General features: G+C 44.3%; 1 protein-coding gene across 2 annotated transcripts in view; it reads left to right on the top strand.

The window, feature by feature from the left end:
- The window catches only part of TRPV6 (transient receptor potential cation channel subfamily V member 6), a 95,781-nt gene that overhangs the window by 64,570 nt on the left and 8,643 nt on the right, over positions 1 to 22,568 (top strand). For both annotated transcript variants that reach the window (XM_082204790.1, XM_082204789.1), the window contains exons 4-14: positions 2,245 to 2,385; positions 6,654 to 6,752; positions 8,135 to 8,310; positions 9,709 to 9,855; positions 10,752 to 10,964; positions 12,945 to 13,031; positions 14,228 to 14,304; positions 15,343 to 15,508; positions 17,431 to 17,497; positions 20,971 to 21,239; positions 22,407 to 22,513. In XM_082204790.1, coding sequence (XP_082060916.1) covers positions 2,245 to 2,385; positions 6,654 to 6,752; positions 8,135 to 8,310; positions 9,709 to 9,855; positions 10,752 to 10,964; positions 12,945 to 13,031; positions 14,228 to 14,304; positions 15,343 to 15,508; positions 17,431 to 17,497; positions 20,971 to 21,239; positions 22,407 to 22,513 — 1,549 coding nt within the window. The remainder of the gene's footprint in view (positions 1 to 2,244; positions 2,386 to 6,653; positions 6,753 to 8,134; positions 8,311 to 9,708; positions 9,856 to 10,751; positions 10,965 to 12,944; positions 13,032 to 14,227; positions 14,305 to 15,342; positions 15,509 to 17,430; positions 17,498 to 20,970; positions 21,240 to 22,406; positions 22,514 to 22,568) is intronic.

Below are 22,568 nucleotides of genomic sequence, written 5' to 3' on the forward strand. Positions count from 1 at the left end.
GACAGCACTCGGAACAAGTAGATATTTACTGAGAAAAATGGGTCTAAACCAAAGCCAGAATGGGGTCTCCAGATCCATAACCTGGGCCCAGAAAACCTTCCCCTCATGTCCATCTTGAGCCCTTGTCCTCGTGTCCTCATGGCCTTGTGAAGGCCAATGTTAGATGGAGCCACTGCTTCAGATCCCAAGGATGCAAAGTTTAGGAATTTGATCATAAGCAACTATTTATGAAGCAATACATTACCATTGTCTGTGTGTAATAATTTAGTTACGTCTGACTTGGAACCATCGGGAGATGGTGGCCTCTCCTTCCTTGGAGGTTTTTAAGCAGAGGTTGGATGGCCATCTGTCCTGGATGCTTTAGCTGAGATTCCTGCATTGCAGGGGGCTGGGCTAGATGACCCTTGGGGTCCCTTCCAACTCTACAGTTCCATGACTTTGCCCTGCATTGGATTCATGTTCTAGGGTGCATATTTGGTTTTTGTGGGGCCATGTTGCAGCCCGGCAGGCCAGGCTAGTGTTCTGTATGAACTGAGTGTGCATCCTAGAATAGGATCCCGTATTACTTTGCATTTATATAATGTAGATGCTTGAGGAATTTAATTGGGCTTTGCAAATTGCATGATTCATGCCTCCCAGATCAATGCGTAAATTGGAACAAAGGGTTGTTGTTTTTAGAATTTCATACTATTGAAATTTCTGGCGGAGTTCTCTGCCCAAAAAAACATTCAAATACATTTTTTTTTATAGATAAAATGCTTACTATGTGAGGAAGCCCATTCAAAAATACAAATTTAAATGAGAGTTTTCATGTGGATTTTTATTTAAAATAACATTAATATGGAAACAGGACAAAAACAGACTTATAAATGGAGGTAGGGTCCAGAAACAGAATGATCTTCCCATCCCTTTAATATATAGTGTTACGTCAATAAAGGTTTGAGAATCTAAATATATAGTTCTTTAAGGTGTTCTCAAAATGCTTGCAAAAGCCCTACTGCAAAGATTACTTCAGGTACTCTTAACAATGCAACCCTATGCATATCTACTCAGAAGTAAGTCCCACTGAGTTCAATGAGGCCTGGGATGCAATCCTTGAATAGAAATATGAGAGTTGCACTGTTACTCCAAGGTTTGCAGCCTAAAGACTATAACCAATTCTGGGCTGCATCAATAGGAGTATAGCATCTAGATCAAGGGAAGTAATAGTGCCACTGTATTCTGCTCTGGTCAGACCTCACCTGGAGTACTGTGTCCAGTTCTGGGCACCACAGTTCAAGAAGGACACTGACAAACTGGAACGTGTCCAGAGGAGGGCAACCAAAATGGTCAAAGGCCTGGAAATGATGCCTTATGAGGAACGGCTAAGGGAGCTGGGCATGTTTAGCCTGGAGAAGAGGAGGTTAAGGGGTGATATGATAGCCATGTTCAAATATATAAAAGGATGTCACATAGAGGAGGGAGAAAGGTTGTTTTCTGCTGCTCCAGAGAAGCGGACACGGAGCAATGGATCCAAACTACAAGAAAGAAGATTCCACCTAAACATTAGGAAGAACTTCCTGACAGTAAGAGCTGTTTGACAGTGGAATTTGCTGCCAAGGAGTGTGGTGGAGTCTCCTACTTTGGAGGTCTTTAAGCAGAGGCTTGACAACCATATGTCAGGAGTGCTCTGATGGTGTTTCCTGCTTGGCAGGGGGTTGAACTCGATGGCCCTTGTGGTCTCCTCCAACTCTATGATTCTATGATTCTATGATTCTACCTCAAAGTGGGTCAGTATAACAGCAGGATTTGAAACAGAGATTTCCCAGCCAAGCTCTTAGCTACAACATTACACCTGTTTCCTCTTTGATGAAATGGTATTGGATAAATTCCAGATGGAATATAATAGCAGCAGAAACAGAGTCATCAAAGCACTCTTGAATATAAATGGTCAGAGGGAGAATATGAGCTGCTTAATTTATCGGTAATTAATTTTGCAATTGCATTTGTCATTAAAATCAGCATTCATCAGCATTGCCTCAGGGGTTCAATACCCCCTTTCTTCTGCAGGTAACTCAGATGAGCTTCTCTGAATGTAATCACTTTTAGTTGATGTCAGGCTTGTGTAAAGCATAACCTGCTGTTGTTCATCAGTTATTTGCCCACAAACTAGCTGGATTTGTGGGTCCCAGTTTTCATTAGCGATGCCTTTCTAGACTGGAGGAAATGGAGAACCTTATGTAAGCAGACATTTGTGTATTTCAGGGGAGACAGCTCTTCACATAGCTGTGGTGAACAAAAACCTAAAGCTGGTGAAAGCTTTGCTTGAGAAGGGGGCAGATATTAATAGCCCGCGAGCCACTGGATACGTCTTCAGGCGCAGAAGTGACAACCTTATCTATTTCGGTATGTTTGGAGTCTGAATACTCTTCCCCTCGCATTCTACTTTTCTGTCTGGAGGGATTTTTTAAATGGAGAATTCTGTCACACGGGTCCTCACCGACAGCTGATATGCAAATAGACCTCCTCAGTAAGAAGTGAGCTGCAGTCTAGTCTCTCAGCCATCAACGGTCCACATTCTGAGTTGGCAATTATTTTGGAGACCAGTGTGTTTGAGGTGTTATGATGATGGAGATTCTGTCTGTGGTGTTTGATCTGTGAAGGAGCAACTCACACCTGCATACCCTCCAACTTTTCACTGATGAAAATAGGGACGTCCTATTCCATCATCCTAATCATCATCATTTATTATTTATTCCCTGCCCATCTGACAGGGTTGCCCCAGCCATTCAGGGCAGCTTCCAACATATATAAAAACATAATAAAACATTAAACATTAAAAAAAGACTTCCCTATACAAGGCTGTCTTCAGATGTCTTCTGAAGATCGTATACAGTGGTAACCTCAGGTTACATACGCTTCAGGTTACATACGCTTCAGGTTACATTCGCTTCAGGTTACAGACTCCGCTAACCCAGAAATAGTGCTTCAGGTTAAGAACAGTTTCAGGTTAAGAACGGACCTCCGGAACGAATTAAGTACAGGTACCACTGTAGTTACTTATCTCCTTGGCTCGTGGGTTGCATAACTCCATATCCCCTAATGTTTCATGAAAATAGGGACGTCCTACCATACCATCCAACATTTCTCTTATGAAGGAAATGCAGGGCATTCTGTGATCAAATCAGAAACCGGGATGGCTTCTGTAAATCCAGGACTGTCCCTGGAATTGGAGAGTCCACACCTGCCAGATCTTGCAAGCATGAAAGTGTAAACTGGCCCCAGGGTGACCAGAAGCAAAGGAGGTGAGAACTCTTGGCGTATATTTTTTTAAAAGTTGCGTAGAAGAGGGAATTCCATCAGGTACAGTTCTGCTCACCCTTGCTTAACAAGCTCACAAGATAAAGTGGCTAGACTTCTTATTATAGAAGACAGGAGTGGTTCACATTGGGCTGGTCAGATGGTGCTGCTGCTGCTACCCACTGCTCCACTGGTACTGAGCACTGTTGCTATGGGGGGAATCCACTGGGGAACCTTGGTTGTCCTCCCCATAGACACCTCCGCAATGATGGTGGCATTAAAATATCCTGTTCTTCTTCAATAATAGAGAAAAAAGGAGACCAAAAGAGAGAGATTAATTGAAACTGTCTAGTAAATCAGATCGGTAGTTGGGTTCCTGTTGGGGAACCTTGGTTGTGTGGACTTGGAATCCATTTGGAGATCCAGGCTGAGGAGACTTCAGGAGATGCTGCGGTTGCTGGTTCTTCCTCAGGGCCGACCCAAGGTAAACAAAGAGTAATATGGTACAATCAAGCATGCATTGGAATTAATGTCAAGAATTGGGCGCAGCTGGTCATGAATATAACACAGCCCAAGCCGGATGAGGGCAGTGCACATTTATATGGTGTAAATTGTACTCCAAACACCCACCTGCATTACCTCTGTTTTTGGATTAAACCACAGAGCCTAGGGCTTGCCGATCAGAAGGTTGGCGGTTCGAATCCCCGCGACGGGCTGAGCTCCCGTTGCTCGGTCCCTGCTCCTGCCAACCTAGCAGTTCGAAAGCGCGTCAAAGTGCAAGTAGATAAATAGGTACCACTCCGGCGGGAAGGTAAATGGTGTTTCCTTGCGCTGCTGTGGTTCGCCAGAAGCGGCTTAGTCATGCTGGCCACATGACCCGGAAGCTGCACGCTGGCTCGCTCGGCCAATAAAGCGAGATGAGCGCTGCAACCCCAGAGTCGGCCACGACTGGACCTAATGGTCAGGGGTCCCTTTACCTTTACCTAAACTGGTGTTATGCTCATACTGCCGCAGGAGGCAGAAAGGTGCCAGAGACTAAGAGGCCACTTAGAAAGGTGACATATGAGATTGGAGCTTCCTGGTTCTCAGATAAATGGGACTTATCTGGCTACAAACTTGACTGGTGTTATTAGCCGTTCCGTTGCCCCAAGAAGCTGTCATTTTAAGGAGCGGGGTGAGCTAGCTTGTCTTTAGCAGGGCCTTTGAACATGCTCACTAAACTCCCAGGATTCTTTGGCACTGAAAAATAAAGAAGTAAAGGACTCCTGACAGTTAAGTCAAGTCGCAGATGACTCTGGGGTTGCAGCGCCCGTCTCACTTTACAGGCTGAGGGAGCCAGCGTTTGTCCGCAGACAGTTTTTCTGGGTCATGTATCCAGCATGACTAAGTCGTTTCTGGTGCAATGAAACACCAAAACCACGTAAATTTGTCTAAAACCAGTGTGCATAGAGAAATTTGGTCTTTGAAAATTCCGGTACGAGTTGACCAGAACTTCAGTTCCTGGGCCAAAAAGGGGATCAGGACTTTGCTAACCAGCATCTCTTGCACTTCCTGAATGTTTGGGTGCAGTTTGTTGCTCAAAAGTGTCAAAATGTGTTTTAAAATGCATTTATTTACAATTTTTAAAAAGAAAATAAGGTTAAAATACATAAAGAAATGTGGGATTTCATGCAGGTTATTTTTTTTAAGAGGGCAGGGAGGATGGAGCAGGCTTATGGATGCATATGAAATTGATACAGACCAGAAAGAGGCTTATCTCTAGATACAGCTTTGCAGTGTAAATATGCCCTTAGCCGTTGCGATGTTCTTCAAAATTCCCTTGCAGTTCTGATAAAATGTTGCTCTAGCCCTTTAACAAGCTGTTTCATCTCCCAATTCCCTTGTCCATGGTAGTGTATTTTTATTCAGAAGCTTTCTTTTCCTTCACGAACTGAATCTCCAGCCAATGTAAATCAGAATTTCCCAGCTGACTTCACTAGAGCTGAGGATTTGCCGTGCAATGCTTAGATGGATCCCCAGCTACCTGTTTCAGGCAGTAATTAAACCATGCTTAGTAGATCAACTTTCAAGCATTTTGGTAATGAGCCTTCATTAATTTTCACTCAGAATAAATTGTAACACTCCAGAGACAGTACATGAAAAAGGACGGGCGTCTCTTAATTCTGCCTCCCTTATCTAGCCGCTCTCACTCAAACAGAGTTTCAGCCCTCAGCTTGCAGTCTCAAAGGATATTTGGTCTTTCTTTTAAACCGCATAGGTCACAGTTTAATTAGAGGGAGGAGTGAAGGGCATTTACCTTCCTGTGAAATTGATTTTGTAATTTCTTGAAACCCCACAGAAGTGTTGACTTCTTGAAATGAGATAAAATGGTCTAGGATGGTTGGCATATCATATTTGCTGAAGTTGTTGTAACTCTTATGTTGTATTCAGCAAGGGACTTGCCAACCAAAATTAATTGGCGCTTTTAGGCGCATTTGTCTGTATTGTGATATCACAGCCCATTGGGGCAGCAGGCTACTGTAGCAGCAATTCCTTCGACTTAAGGAACCCTGTGAAATATAGTTCTGTAGGAGGGACGGGCTCGGAATCTCTAACAAAATTTTCATTACTCTCGTGAAGCTAACCATTCTCGGTAAACTGGGAAATTCACCATGTGCTGGTGTTACAACCCAAGTAACTATGCCTGTGTGTTAGCTATAACAACAACAAACAATACGAGCAACACACAGACCAGTGTACTAGATAGCACTGTAATTCTTATTGCATAATATACATGATTTAGTAACACAAAAAAAATGTGTGCACTTGTAAATTCTCTGATATATTTGAAATCAACTGAACACACGTCTGTCAATCTTTGAAAGTCCGTAGAAGTATAATAAGTCTATGGTTGAAACAAAGTAATAGATGCTATCCTGTAGGCTAAGCGGTAAAACTTTTTGTGCTGAAGAAGATTCCAGCGAAACAGTCAGATTATCCGGGATCACTGTCCGTTGTTATTCACCTACTACTTCGGCACCATGGACGCCTAAAATGTTTTACCGCTTAGCTCACAGGATAGCATCTATTACAGACGTGTGTTCAATTGATTTCAAATATATCAGAGAATTTACAAGTGCACACATTTTTTTTTGTTTTGTTACTAAATCATGTATATTATGCAATAAGAATTACAGTGCTATCTAGTATACTGGTCTGCGTGTTGCTCGTATTGTTTGTTGTGTTAAGTTTGCAACCCAGGGGTTTGTTGTCGTGTAATGTGTGTTAGCTATGGCACCCATTCTTTCCCTTTAAAAAATGAACTGTTGGAAATCTGACATGGTGCGCCTGCTACTACTCCCCCTTTTAAACCCCCTGGTTGTTTCTTTCCTCAGGCGAACACATTCTATCTTTTGCGGCCTGTGCTGGGAGCGAAGCAATTGTGCAGCTGCTCATTGAAAATGGCGCCAACACCAGAGTGCAAGACTCTTTGGGTACGGCATCTTCGAAGGGAATCTGCGACGAACCTTGGGGGGATTCATGCTGGAGAAAAAGTGTGGCCCCGTAGTCCCCCTCCCTCATAGTCCAGTGCCTATTCTCTGCCGTCCATGTCGGGGTACAGAAGTGAATGGCCATTCCTGAGACAGCAAGAAGCCAGATCCCAAATGATGGGATCCTGAGCATTGTAGGCCAGTGTTCTTTGGCAGTTTCTTGTAGAGGAAGCCCAGTTCATTATATAATTGGTAGAATCTAATGATAAAGCTTTGGGGTGACTGGGCAGCAGGTGTGCGGCTAAGACCATAAGAAGAGACTTCTGGGTCAGGCTAGCTACTCAAGCAGAACCCAAGCCCATCACCTCATACCAGAGACACCAAGTTCCACTGGACATGAGGGGCGGGGCTTGTCACATGCACATGATGTCACACGTTCAACACGCGTGTGATGTCACACACATAGTGGGGCCCTCTGACACTGTGGGGAGGCCCACCGAGGCCTGCCACAACCACATGGAGGCCCAGTAGGGCCCTTCGCCACCACAGCCCAGCCCCTGAAGACTGGGGGGCTTGCCCCGTCCCCACATACTTGGGGGGGGGCATGAGGTGTCCTCAGTCCCATAGAATTGGCGCCTATGCCTGATATTCACCTTTTCTCTAAAATTCCCCAAATACTGCATCATTTCCTCAGAGGGGAGGTGCTCCATCTCCTTGGACATTTTGGTTGCCCTGCGTATGTTTGAATTCCTCACACACACCAAAACAAACACCCTTCCAATGGAGAATCAGTGTGTTAGGGAAGATTGAGCCTAGCTTTCTCCCTGACATGCTGTTTTTCTATGTGCAGGGGGGGCTTATTATCTATTGTTATTCATTCATTCATTCAAATTTCTATCCCGCCCTTCCTTCCAAAGGAACCCAAAGGCTTATGGGAGGTCTATAGTCCAGGAACAGCTTTGCGCTTGATTCCCATAATTATGTAAACTAGCTTTAATGACCAAGTTATATGATTAGAAAAATCATAGACTAGTTGTAGCTGGACTCGCCACATTGGTGATTACATATTTCAAGTGTTTCCTGTCAGAAATACTACAGTTCAACAGCGAGCGTTACTCTGTTTGATTCTGTTGTTCATGGATCTTTTTTTCTATAAGGCTCTTTATAGGAAAAGGAAAAACCCAGACCCACAGCCTGGCAACAAACTTCATTGATGAATCTGTCTATAGCATAAGAACTCCGTGCCTCATTTGTTGATGCTGGCCTCTTCTTTCAGCAAAGCCACCAAGATTGCTAATGAGACAGAACAGGGGCCATTGGTCGCCTATAAAAGTCTCCTCAGGATATCAGAATGATTCTTGTTTTTCCACTTTGTGCTATTGCAGGTAACACTGTCCTCCACATCTTGGTTCTCCAACCAAACAAAGCATCTGCCTGTCAAATGTACAATCTGTTTCTTCGCTACAACAAGGAAGAGAAGGAGCTGGTGGGTCTGGACTCAGTTCCCAACAACCAGGGGCTCACTCCCTTTAAGCTGGCTGGTGTGGAGGGAAACACAGTGGTGAGTAAATGAGTACACAGCTGTATTCTGCTGCAGTCGTAGCTGTTGGTTGTTGCTGTGTTGTGTTTTCGTTTTAATGTATTTACAGCCTCCTTTGTCAAAGTCACTTAAGGCTTTAAAGCTGACAAGTCACATAACAAAACTAAAAATGCAGCGATCATTAATATATTAAAACAGAATGGACCACCTCATGATTCATATGCTACAGTTTACAGACACCATGGGACGCGGGTGGCGCTGTGGGTTAACCCACAGAGCCTAGGACTTGCCGATCGGAAGGTTGGCAGTTCGAATTCCCACGACAGGGTGAGCTCCCGTTGCTCGGTCCCTGCTCCTGCCAACCTAGCAGTTCAAAAGCACGTCAAAGTGCAAGTAGATAAATAGTTACCACTCCGGCGGGAAGGTAAACGGCGTTTCTGTGCACTGCTCCAGTTTCACCAGAAGCAGCTTAGTCATGCTGGCCACATGACCCGGAAGCTGTACGCCGGCTCCCTTGGCCAATAAAGCGAGATGAGCGCCGCAACCCCAGTCGGCCACGACTGGACCTAATGGTCAGGGGTCCCTTTACCTTTACCTTAGCCACACATTTGAATACTTGAACACTGGTGAGACAGTAGGACCATCCGTGAGTGCTGTGCTGTGACCCCTAAACCCAACTGAACTTCTAAGCCCCATCTCCCATGACCCTCTTTTTCCTGGGATGAATAGTCATTAAAGTTTGTAGAGAAGACCATAGTGCATCTCTGGTGAAACTGCTGGAGGAAGTGCTGTAAAATGGCAAAGGACTGCACAAGGAACAAACCACACATTCTGGTGTGGGTGGGTTGATTCAACCCCTGTGAGCTGCTCTTGATATGGGCAGCTGTCTGTGTGGTGGCACTCATATGGTTTGGGTTCCTAGCAGCAACCACCATATTGGACAACATATTAACTGGGCCAATGAAATTGCAGCAGGAGGAGCATTTGTGGGTATGACAAAGCAAAATAAATGAGTTGGATTAGTTTTATATGAGAATGGAACTAAGCCCCTAGAAAATATACAGTTGGGGGCATGGGCTCTGGCAGTAGGACTACAACTCCTCTCATCCCTGACCATTGGCTGTGCTGGCTGGGGCTGATGGGAGTTGTAGTCTGATATCTAGAAAGCACCATGTCAGCTACCCCTGAGCTACGGTTGGAAAAATGATTTAGATACAATGAGATTTCTGCCAATATAACTGCACTGAGGTTTATTCTATGATTGTGTACACTCTTTCCCCATGGTATTGAATTTTTCTTTCATAGAAAAAGAGGGAGAGAAATTGTGCTGCAGGGGGTCATGGGGTTACTGCACAATCTGTAGCAACCACCTTGACATGGGTCTAGTCTAACTGAGATTTTTTCCTTCCCAATAACCAGATGTTCCAGCATTTAATGCAAAGAAGAAAGCACATCCAGTGGATGTTTGGGCCTTTGACATCCACCTTGTATGACCTCACGGAAATTGACTCCTGGGGTGATGATCAGTCGCTTCTGGAGCTCATTGTCACCACCAAAAAGAGAGAGGTATTTGTTACACTAACCTACCCTCCAACATTTCTCCAATGAAAATTGTTATGTACTGAAGTTCTCACCCTGGGCCAGCAGGGGGATACTGTAGATAGTTATGCAAATAAGGGATTGAAAGTGACGTTCAGTGATTGGATAGTTTTAGAAAATTGTTACAGTTACATTGTACTGGAGCTCTATATAAGCAGGCTGGCTGAGCCCTTCAGTTCAGTTCTGTCCTGGCCTGTGAATAAACAAGAGCTGTTTGAAGAATCACTGTGTCGTCTGATATGTTCACCCACAACTTAACAAAAATAGAGATGTCCCCGCCAACATTTCTCTGATGAAAATAGGGATGTCCAACACTATTTTTCTAGGAAAACAGGTGCTGGAACTTACCATGAATGCCCCCCTTGTTCCCTTATAATGGCAATGGTGCCCACCTGAGAGGTGCCGGAACTGAGTTACGGTGAGGTCTGGCTGAAAAAAAGCTCTGGGGACCTCCTATCCTAACATTTCTCTGATGAGACTAGGGAAATCCTAAGGGAAAGCCAAACATTCCTGCATTAGAGCAGAAACTGGGACGGCTTCTGTGAATCCAGGACTGCCCCTGGAAAATAGGGACACTTGGAGGGTCTGCGCTAAATTTATCTAGAACAAGTAGCTTTCAAATGACCTTCTAGAAAGCCCTGTTTGTTGTTTTCTTGGCAGCTTATACAGGCTCCTCAGTGAGGAAGGATCAGTAATGGCAGACTAACTTTTCTAAGATTGGGAAGATTTTCCTCCAGCACTGAGCTTCCTATGAGTAGCCACAGGGGGGTGTAATGTATTTTCTGTCCTTGAGGATTGTTTACTTCTGGGTGTGTCTTCTCCTTAGGGAAGAGAATGACAAAAGCCTGCTTTATACTCTCCAGGCTCGGCGGATCCTAGACCTTACCCCTGTGAATGAGCTGGTAAGCCTGAAGTGGAATAAATATGGAAGGCCGTATTTTTGCATCTTGGCCTTATTCTACGTCTTGTACATGATTTGCTTCACAATGTGTTGCGTCTACCGGCCTCTGAAAGAACGGCGCTTTAACAAAACAAATGAAAGGGATAACACAATCTACGTTCAGAAACTTTTGCAGGTAAATCCTCACTCAACTTGAGTTTATTAAGGATGCAGAAGTCATCTGCTATTTCCACTGCCAGGAGGAAATTAAAAAAGACGCATTGATTGCCGCAGATAGGTATCCCAGATATAGCAGGTTTCCTGAACAGTTAGCAGGCGAAATTAGAGGGGAAGTGGTGAATTATTGCACAGTTAGAAAGAACACTAATTAGTTGTTTATTTACCCAGCAATTATATGTAAGTTCCTCTGCATTCGGTGGGATTTGCTCCCATACATGTGCGTAGGTTTGCAACATGAGGAACAATGATGACCAAAAGCCTGGCACAATGCACAGCAGCAAGCTAGTCAATAGTTTAGTGGGAATCAGAGAACTGTAGAGTTGGAAGGGATCCTGAGGATGATCTAGTCCAACGCCCTAAAATGCGGGAAAGTATGTTTCGAAAGATGCCCAACAGTGAGCTGGTCTGTTGTTTGAATTGGGAACATGATGAACCCCAGTTAGAATAAAATAGAGTAAGTTCTCTCCACCTTAACTGGAGAAATGCACAGAGACACTGTTTGTGGGAGGACTGTAGCTCAGTGGTAGAACGCAGAAGAGGGATAGATGATTCTTGCTAACAGTTTGGAAACTAATGTGGCCACCTGACTCTGGGGGAAGTTCTGGAATAGGAAGACGTACACGTTACTGGAGCTATGTAGGCCTACAATTGGACTGAGCTGCAGAAGCTTGAGGTTCAGCACTTTGCACCCAGTTTTTTTGTGGCTGCGAGCTTCCTTGTTGCACATTCTACCTCATTAAATCACTGGTCGTTGCTTTACTACGTGTATCTCATGCCCTGCAACATCCTAAGGAACATCCTAAGGAAAAGAGGGACATTCCAGGATCAAATCAGAAACCAGGATAGCTTCTGTAAATCCTGGACTGTCCCTGGTAAATGAGGACCCTTGGAGAGTCTGGTGATGGCTGGAACTATCAAGTGTTGGTACAGAGGCTGCTAACGCCGAACTCAGCACTTGCCCTCAATCCTGTTTACACAAGTGCGCTAGTGATTCTTGAGCTTGTTCCATTGCTCTAGTGCTGAGTTTTTTCTCCCTTTAGGTTGTTTCAGCACCTCTGTTTCCCCAGCCCCTGTCTTTTGGGATCTGAGAAGTCCAGTAACTTCTACAAAAGCACCATGCTTATGATATTCTCTGTTATAATTTTGCTTCCAAGCAACCTTGAAATATTTATTTTCAATCTCCTAAGTGCAAGTATCAGCACTTAATGTGCAGGATGTGAGGGGGCTGAAGCCTGTTCTCTTTTTAAAGACAGGCAGACTGAGTTGCCCCAATTAATTTCCCCCCTAAATTGCTTCAAATGGTTGTTAAGTGGCTCACTTAGTTTGGAGCTAGAATATATATGAAAGATGCCTGGCAATTAGATGCCATTTTCAGACACAACTGGAAGTCATTTTAGTATTAGTCCAGGGAATTGTACGGTAATACAGAGGCGAGGCTGGCTATTGAGTCCAGGTTCCTAAATGTTCCCACCTCCTTTTTTGCCTATTCTTCTAGATTTTACTGAACAGGATATGAGCAATCAGATGTAGAAAATCCATTTGAGAGTGTGATGATTTAATTCCTTGTTTAATTGGGCTGAAAGTCTTGGGGTGGATACTAGTATGTTGATTATTCCACCATGTGCATTTCTACAAAAACAAGTTCAAATAAAAACATACCCTACTGCTTCTGGAAAATGCATGGGCTCTGGCTTTGCTAGAAGAGAAGAGACTCCCAAACTGAGGAATGAGGAGCAGCCACAGAGAATGCAACTTTTATGAATGTGATCTGAGACATCAGTGGTGTCCTTAATTATGGTGGAACAAGGAGGAATTCTGAATCTGTTCAAGATTAGATCTGAGTTCAGAAGGCTATAGGTTTGATCGATAAGTTTACCTCTTGACTTTATGATATTCCTAACTGTATGGATTATGTTTTTCCCCCTTTTCTTCTCAGGAATCTTATCTTACCCCTGAAGATGACCTCAGGTTGGTGGGCGAGCTTATCACTGTTATTGGAGCCATAGTGATATTGATTCTGGAGGTAAGAAAAGCACTTTTCACTTCTGAGTCCTTGTGTGAAATGAGAGAGCGTGGGTTTCCAAGTATTTTAAATACAGTGGTATTAGGGGGAAATGGTACCCATTAAGCTATTGCTATGCCCACCAATATCTTTTGGGGGGAGAATGCGCTGTTGTCACAAAGAAACACCAGGTGTTAGTTGTTAACTTAATTCTTACAGCTATGATGGAATCAGCTGGCAAAGGGAAAAACAAGGAAGGACTTTTGGGATTGCTGAGTGGTTGAAACAAATCTAGAAGAAACAGAGAACAATGAAACATACCCATCTTTGTAAGATTCAGAGGGTGACAGGAGAAGCTAATACTCTACTTTAGACTGAATTTACACACACACACACACACACACACACACACACGATTCAGAACATTAACCAGAATGTTGTAACTGCCACACGGGCCCTGATCTAGAGGAAGTTAACAGGGTTTGAACTGAACAAGTTCACAAGCCGCCATTGAAATCAGTGGACTATAGAATCATAGAATCATAGAGTTGGAAGAGACCACAAGGGCCATCGAGTCTATGACTGTTGATACTCCCAGGTAATCCATTCCAGGAGTCCGTTCGACTCCCGAAACCGTTCAAAAACCAAGGCGTGGCTTCTGATTGGTTGCAGGAGCTCCCTGTGCTCAAGCTGAAGCCGTGTTGGACATTCAGCTTCCAAAAAACATTTTCAAACCGGAAAACTTACTTTCGGGTTTGCGGCGTTCAGGTGCTGATTTGTTCGGGAGCCAAGCCGTTCGAGTACCAACGTACCAGTGTATTCATGGTTCTCTCCCTAAACTAGTTCAATCTAATTATAAACAAACCTGAAACAGTCGTAGTCCATGGTGTGGCATGTTCAGTGGAAAGGCTCCATGCCTCAAGCCTATCCAGCGGTTGTTGTATTTGACTTTGGTGCTCTTTGTCCAATGACTGTCTTATTTGTGGCTAATAGTCACTTTTCTTGTGATGATTGCTTCATAGCTTCCAGGACTGAGCTGGGTTCAGGAGGTCTTTGGGAATCCGGGTGCAAGTTTGCCAGGCCCGATTTAAGTCTAGGCACCTGTTTTTGTTTCTTTGCAAATAAATGGATGGATATCTAAAACATTCATCAATCTCTTTTGGGTTTTTTTCTCAAAAAAATTAAGCACACTTTTGATCAGTGGCTCTTTGTCTCAGATTCCAGATATCTTCAGAGTTGGCATCACCAAATACTTTGGGCAAACTATCCTCGGAGGACCTTTCCATGTCATCATGTAAGGTTCCTTTCTAGCTGGTTTATGACTGTGGGTCAAGCGATAAAGATCTGTGAATCAGAAAGGCCGTGGGAGAGGGCTGGTGTTCATTTCCTTTTTAAAAATATTTTTAAATTAAATTTAAAAGGAAAAGGGAAATTTCCACATATACCCTTCAATTCATAGTTTTGTTTTTTTTTCCAACTTCCTATCCCGTTTTCCATGGTGATTTTATATTCTCCCCCTTTTCTGTACCCCGTCTTTTATATCATAACGATATTACAGTAAGTCCTAATTCTTTCTGTTGTTCATGTTTTGAATCCTGCTTGCGAATTCATCATACTACAATATCTCTTTTAATAGCCTGAAAAAGGCTTCCATTCTTCCACAAAGCTGTCATCATTAAGTTATCTTTATTTTAGCTGTTAACTTTGCCATTTCTGCATAGTCCATCACCTTGCTTATCCTTTCTTCTTTTGTAGGAGTTTCTTCTTCTTCCCACTTTTGAATTAATAATAATAATAATAATAATAATAATAATAATAATAATAATAATAATAAATTTATTTATACCCCACCCATCTGACTGGGTTTCCCCAGCCACTCTGGGTGGCTCCCAACAGAATATTAAAAACACAATAAAACACCAAACATAAAAAACTTCCCTAAACAGGGTTGCCTTCAGGTGTCTTCTAAAAGTCAGATAGTTATTTATTTCCTTGATGGGAGGGTGTTCCACAAGGCGAGCGCCACTACCAAGAAGGCCCTCTGCCTGGTTCCCTGTAACCTCACTTCTCGCAGTGAGGGAACCACCAGAAGGCCTTCAGAAGAGGACCCCAGTGTCTGGGCTGGATGATGGGGGTGGAGACATTCCTTTAGGTACACTGGGCCGAGGCCATTTAGGGCTTTAAAGGTCAGCACCAAAACTTTGAATTGTGTTCAGAAACCTACTGGGCTTCCTTGCTGCTGTCATAGCATACATAAACAATTTGATCATCTTTTAGGGGACTTCTGTCCTTACAACATTTCCACTCTCCTTTGCTATTTCTCCCTGTGCAGTATCACATACGCCTGGATGATACTGGTGACCATGGTGATGCGTCTCACCAGTACAAACGGAGAGGTGGTCCCCATGTCCTTTGCTCTGGTGCTTGGCTGGTGCAACGTTATGTACTTCGCACGAGGGTTTCAGATGCTGGGGCCCTTCACTATCATGATCCAGAAGGTCAGTAAGCAATCAGTGGTCGATTGAGGAAGTAAGAAGCCGCAATGCATCAATGTGTCTTGGATAAAACAGCGTGACTGCCTAAGTAGTGTACTTTGCTTTCAAAATTGTTTTGCGGGTCTTTGGGCCGTAATAGAGAATGTTTGTTTGTTTAGCATGTGGCTCTGCCACCCAGTCGCATGAGATCACATGCTAGCTGTTCAGGAAAGCTCTAGAACTAGGAATGCGTGAAAGTTTGCCCCTTTATCTCCACGGATAGATGTGATTTCTGCAATGCAGGCCTGGATTTGTCGTTTTAATTATTATTTGCAGCTAGCTTAATTGTACCACATGGACCCTATTTAAAAGCGCAGAAAGCAATAGTAATGCTCAATAATTGTTGCACATCACATGCAATTGGCTTAATTACATGACAGTTTGTGCAACCACTTCTCACCTCCCCACAACTCCAGCCAGAGTTAATGATATCAAAACCACTCTGTGCAGGATCACTTATCTGCAACAGCATGTTGCTTCCCCACTGGAAGTGCAAAGTCACCCATCCCTATCCCACAGTGAGTTGGGGGGAGGACTCCCTTGGGAGGCAAGGATGGGGGATAGAGAGCTCCCTCGAAGATGGGAAAGCCCTGTGGGTGTTTTCTCCTTTCTAGACTGCTGGTGGAGTAAAAATACTGCCAGGGTAGTGATGACAACAGCATCTTTCTGCTTTGGGATCATGGGGTTGTAATGATCCTCAGTGGAAAAAGCACCTCTACGCTGGCAAGAAAAAAAGAGGGGTCTCATGGGCATCTCGGGATGCAGGTGGCACTGTGGGTTAAACAGCTTGCTGATCAGAATGTCGGCGGTTCAAATCCCCGCGACGGGCTGAGCTCCCGTTGCTCGGTCCCAGCTCCTGCCAACCTAGCAGTACGAAAGCACATCAAAGTGCAACTAGATAAATAGGTACTGCTCTGGCGGGAAGGTAAACGGCGTTTCCGTGCACTGCTCTGGTTCTCCAGAAGCGGCTTAGTCATGCTGGCCACATGACCTGGAAGCTGTATGCTGGCTCCCTTGGCCAATAAAGCGAGATGAGTGCCGCAACCCCAGAGTCGGCCACGACTGGACCTAATGGTCAGGGGTCCCTTTACCTTTACCATGGGCATCTCACCTCTATGAAGGAGTATTCCACCACCTGGTATCTTGGCCATCCTCTCTAAGGTGATTTTCCTCCCTGGGGGAGATGGAATGGCAGGCAGATGACAGTGGGCATTGTACCCTATAAGCAGTCCCTTTGAATGCATATCTAGTCTGTATAAATTGGCAATACAGTCATACCTTGGTTCTCGAATGCCTTGGTACTTGTACGTTTTAGCTCCCAAACGCCAAAAACCCAGTTTTCGAATGTTTTTTGGAAGCTGAACATCCAACGCAGCTTCCACTTGAGTGCAGGAAGCTCCTGCAGCCAATCGGAATCTGCACCTTGGTTTTCAAAAGGTTTCGGGAGTCGAACAGACTCCTGGGATAGATTAAGGTTGAGAACCAAGGTTCCACTGTAGATTCACTGCAAATGAAATGAAGTATTTCTACATAGAATCAGACAATTGGATCACATCTGACGGCAGATGCTCTCCCTGATCTCCTCCTCCTTAGATTAGCATTAGTGTAATATGGTCTGATGTAGAAATGTGAAGCCCCCCACAAACCCAGAAACATAGGAGGAATGGCCCCCATTTTTCTTGTTATCATTTCCAGTTTTTCAAAAGCTGGACAAATGTGGGTGGGGGACTGATTCCACCTCCATTTAACCGTATTTTTTACTAGGCTTTCACATGTCCAGTCTGATCCCAAAGGGTTCTTGTCTGATCTAGCCGTCTGTTCCTCATGTCAAGGATTGTGCGTGGAGTTGTTTCTCATACTGTGTGTTCCTTTGTTTACATGTGCAGATGATATTTGGAGACCTTATGCGCTTTTGCTGGCTGATGGCAGTGGTGATCCTTGGCTTTGCCTCTGGTAGGTGACATGTTCCAGGCTGTTCTGAAAAAGTCTGATGATTGTTTGTATTCACATATTGCAGATGGAGGATAACGGGTGCCCTGTATCAGCTGAGCTAAAGTCAGAGAAGCTCAAGAAAGATGGTCCTTGGCTGTGGACCGTCCAAGTTCTGTGTGCCATAATCCTCTACAGTGGTACCTCGCAAGACGAATGCCTCGCAAGACAAAAAACTTGCAAGACAAAAGGGTTTTTTGTTTTTTGAGCTGCTTCGCAAGACGATTTCCCCTATGGGCTTGCTTCGCAAGACGGAAACGTCTTGCAAGTTTGTTTCCTTTTTCTTAACACCGTTAATACAGTTGTGACTTAACTTCAAGGAACAACTCATAGAACGCGGTGTGGTAACCTTTTTTGAGGTTTTTAAAGACTGGTGATTTTTGAAGCTTTTCCAAAACTTTCCCGACACCATGCTTCGCAAGACGAAAAAAATCGCAAGGCGACAAAACTCGCGGAACGAATTAATTTCGTCTTGCGAGGCACCACTGTATCTACAGAATAACTATTAAAATAAAATAGCACCCAATCTCTAAAATAAATGAGAGTTAAGATAAAATTAATGTTGAATAACGTACACCATACATGATGCGTTGGACAATTTAAATGCAAATTTGTACCCTGTAAAATACTATAACAACTGTAATAATTACTCAGTTTTTTATGATGAGCCAAGTCTTTGGTCCATTCAGCCCAGTACAGTCTGATCTTACTAGAAGGGGGCTCTCCTGGGTATTTCCTAAGCCCAGATGCAGCTGGAGATCCTTTAACTGGAGACACCAGTAGCTGGAACTCTTTTGCTTGCTTAGCTTGTGCTCTGCCACTGAGCTAAGACAACCCCCTTTCCTCCTCCTCTTCCTTGCCCTTGCTGGCTCTCATCTCCATCATTTTTCTTTCTTCTGTTTCCCAGCACACCCTCGAAGCTCAAAAGTGCACCTACAGGAGATTAATTCAGCTCTGAAATGGGATTTGTATTTCGGAGCAGCACAAAAGCATGAATGCAAAGTGAGGCACAGTGGCGGTGTTGGGAGGTGACTCTAGCCCTTAGGGAGTGAAATGGTGTTGTGCCATCAGTCCTATGGATTGAAGAAGCTCTTGGGCACTTCCCAATGCAAGTGGGAAGAGGAAAATGACACACACACACACACACACACACACACACACACACACACCCCGGCTTACCTTTCCCATGTGGATGCAAATTCACCTCGTCTGGGGAAACGCAGTTATTAGTGTCGCATCCGTGAATTGATTTTTCATTTTGATTTTGTTGGGTTACCCAGATCAGATTCCATATTTATTTGCATCTAAGTAACGTGACACACCCATGGCTGTCTATTGCATTGCTTGACCTTTTGTTTAAAAACCAACAATTCTCCTCTTTACACTCATACCTGACCAGGTGTGCTCCAGTCCAGAAAGGTGAATGCCACAACCTATTTCTTCACCTTCAAGCTGCCATGAGACACTTTGGTTTTGCTTGTGGAATGACTTGTTCTTGAGAGCCAGTGTGGTGTAGTGGTTACGAGCGGTAGTCTCGTAATCTGGGGAACCGGGTTCGATTCCCCACTCCTCTACATGCAGCTGCTGGGTGACCTTGGGCTAGTCACACTTCTTTGAAGTCTCTCAGCCCCACTCACCTCACAGAGTGTTTGTTGTGGGGGAGGAAGGGAAAGGAGAATGTTAGCCGCTTTGAGACTCCTTAGGGTAGTGATAAAGCGGGATATCAAATCCAAAATCTTCTTCTTCTCATGCAACAAATTTCCCCTCCTCTTGGAGCAGACTTGAGGGGGGCATGGGAGGGGGCAGAAGAGGGACCGGATATTCCATTGCACAAGCAGAAGTTGTTCTATGAGCATAATGACTTTGTTGGAAGCCAAGCTTGCAGGTTTGAACCCCGTATGGGACAACTGTATATTCCTGCATTGCAGGGGTTCCAGCTCTACAATTCTATTATTCTATGCACCCTAACTTAACATCACTTGATTTTCGATGGTACCTGGCAGTGACAGTTTGGCCATCTTGTCTGTGTCACAGAACAGAGTTTAAAATGCTATCCAAGATCCTCTGCTGCTATTGTTTAAGTGAGGGCTCACAACCTTTTGGGGGAAATGGACACATTTGAACATTTTGAGAGGGTGGTGTGGGCAACAGTCATAAAACGGCTGCTTCAGAGTGTGGGCATCAGTCACCAAATGTGGAACTTTTCAGAGTTGAATACATCAATTTTTTTACTTTATTTTGAAGTCAGGTCCTGTTTCAAGTAGCTTAGAATCCAAAGGTCAGCAGTGATGGAGACAACTAAGGGAAGGTGTGTGGGGGGGGAATAAAAGATGAATATGAGGAAATGCAAGTATGCATGACCAGGTATTGTTTTGCTTGGTTGTAAAAGTTGCAGCTGGGGAAAGAGCCTGACTACATATTACTGCTTGAGAGCAGTACATGTGAAAAGGATCTAGGAGTCTTGGTTGACCACAAACTTGACATGAGCCAACAGTGTGATGTGGCAGCTAAAAAAGCCAATGCAATTCTGGGCTGCATCAATAGGAGTATAGCATCTAGATCAAGGGAAGTAATAGTGCCACTGTATTCTGCTCTGGTCAGACCTCACCTGGAGTACTGTGTCCAGTTCTGGGCACCACAATTCAAGAAGGACACTGACAAACTGGAACCTGTCCAGAGGAGGGCAACCAAAATGGTCAAAGGCCTGGAAACGATGCCTTATGAGGAACGGCTAAGGGAGCTGGGCATGTTTAGCCTGGAGAAGAGGAGGTTAAGGGGTGATATGATAGCCATGTTCAAATATATAAAAGGATGTCATATAGAGGAGGGAGAAAGGTTGTTTTCTGCTGCTCCAGAGAAGCGGACACGGAGCAATGGATTCAAACTACAAGAAAGAAGATTCCACCTAAACATTAGGAAGAACTTCCTGACAGTAAGAGCTGTTCGACAGTGGAATTTGCTGCCAAGGAGTGTGGTGGAGTCTCCTACTTTGGAGGTCTTTAAGCAGAGGCTTGACAACCATATGTCAGGAGTGCTCTGATGGTGTTTCCTGCTTGGCAGGGGGTTGGACTCGATGGCCCTTGTGGTCTCTTCCAACTCTATCATTCTATGATTCTATTACACTCACTTCACGTAGGCAACCACACAATATATTTGCCTACTGAGAATTCTTAGTGCCCCATGCCATCAAGCAGGTGAAAACGGAAAGGGGAGAAGCTTTGATTTGCCAACTGTTAACACCTGTGCATCCTGGGACGGTCTTCCATTGGATACATAGAGTTCAAGGGTGAATGAGCAGCATCCCTCAAGAAAGCGAGAGGAAATCTAAAGCTATAGGCAAATGTCCTAAAGATCCCCTTCACATATGACACCCATGTTATGCATGGGTCAATGTTGATACATGGAATATCTCACTCTTCTTCTTCTTTCTTTTCCAGCGTTTTATATTATCTTCCAAACCGAAGACCCCGATGAGCTGGGCCACTTCTACAACTACCCCATGGCACTTTTTAGCACTTTTGAACTCTTCCTGACCATCATTGATGGACCTGCCAACTACGAAGTGGACTTGCCTTTCATGTATGGGATCACCTACTCTGCCTTTGCTGTCATCGCCACTCTCCTTATGCTCAACCTGCTCATTGCCATGATGGGGGACACCCACTGGCGTGTGGCCCACGAACGGGACGAACTCTGGAGAGCCCAGGTGATGGATTGACCCTTTGTCCTGTTAACTGAAGATGATGATTGACCCCTTTCCCTGAGCTGATTGTGTTGTTTATGTTTACAACTGTCTAGTAATTAATTCTCTATTTATTAAATTTGTACTTGGCGCTTCCTCCTGAAGGAGCCATCAGCATGGGCATAAAGATGCAAATAACAGATTCAAATCTGAATTTTAATTTGTTGTAATTATAACCAGCCTTGGAACCTGCTGGTGAATGGTGAGTAATGCAAATAATAATAATAATAATAATAATAATAATAATAATAATAATAATAATAGTAGTAGTAGTAACAACAATTTTATTATTTTATTTTTTATAAACTGAGGTTTTTTAAAAAATCAAGTGCTATATAAGTTATATGAAGAAAATAAAATAAATAGCATTAGGCAAAATGGCAGACCAAAATGCTGGACTTCCTTTTTTAAAGTACAGTGGTGCCTCGCAAGACGAAATTAATTCGTTCCACGAGTTTTTTCTTCTTGCGAGTTTTTTGTCTTGCAAAGCATGGTTTCCCATAGGAATGCATTGAAAATCAATTAATGCGTTCCTATGGAGACTGCCTTCAGACCAGACTGTCCCCGGACCTCTTCTGAAGGCAGGCCGGGGGGAGAACGGCAAGCTCCGGGGACAGAGGTGATGGGGCAGCGCTCCTTCGCCTCTTTCCTTGAACCTCTTCTGTAGGCAGGCGGGGGGAGAAGGGCTTTTCTTCCCACCGCCAGCCTTCAGAAGGCTGTTCTGAAGGCTGGCGGTGGGAAGAAAAGCCCTTCTCCCCCCGCCGGACTTCAAAAGAGCTGCGGGAAGTCCGGCGGGGGGCCAAGGGATTCCCTCCCAGCCCGCCCCGCTCCGCTGAAGTTTAGAGGGAGCCTGTGGGGAAAAACTCAAAAAAAAAAAAAAATCATTTTGCGAGAAAGGCCCATAGGAAAATTTGTCTTGCGAAGCGGCTAAAAAATCAGAAAACCCTTTCGTCTTGCGCGTTTTTCGTTGAGCGAGGCATTCGTCTTGCGGGGTACCACTGTAAACTAATGTGGAATTGAAGCGAATTTAATATTGGGGGGGAATTGAAATTGACTAAGGGGGCACTAGCTCTCTTTCCCCCAAGGTTCAATGAAACTAATGACCCATCTTTTTAAACTTGTGTTTTTCAGGTTGTTGCAACTACTGTCATGCTAGAGCGCAAACTCCCACAATGCCTCTGGCCTCGGTCTGGGATCTGGGGGCAGGAGTATGGGCTGGGCGACCGGTGGTATCTCAGGTAGGTTTGGCTTGTCCATCATAGTCATTCCTGTAAATCTCCTATGCTGAATACC

This window comes from Podarcis vaucheri (genome assembly GCF_965113315.1).
Source record: "Podarcis vaucheri genome assembly, chromosome: 17".
In the NCBI taxonomy this organism is placed as follows: Eukaryota; Metazoa; Chordata; class Lepidosauria; order Squamata; family Lacertidae; genus Podarcis; species Podarcis vaucheri.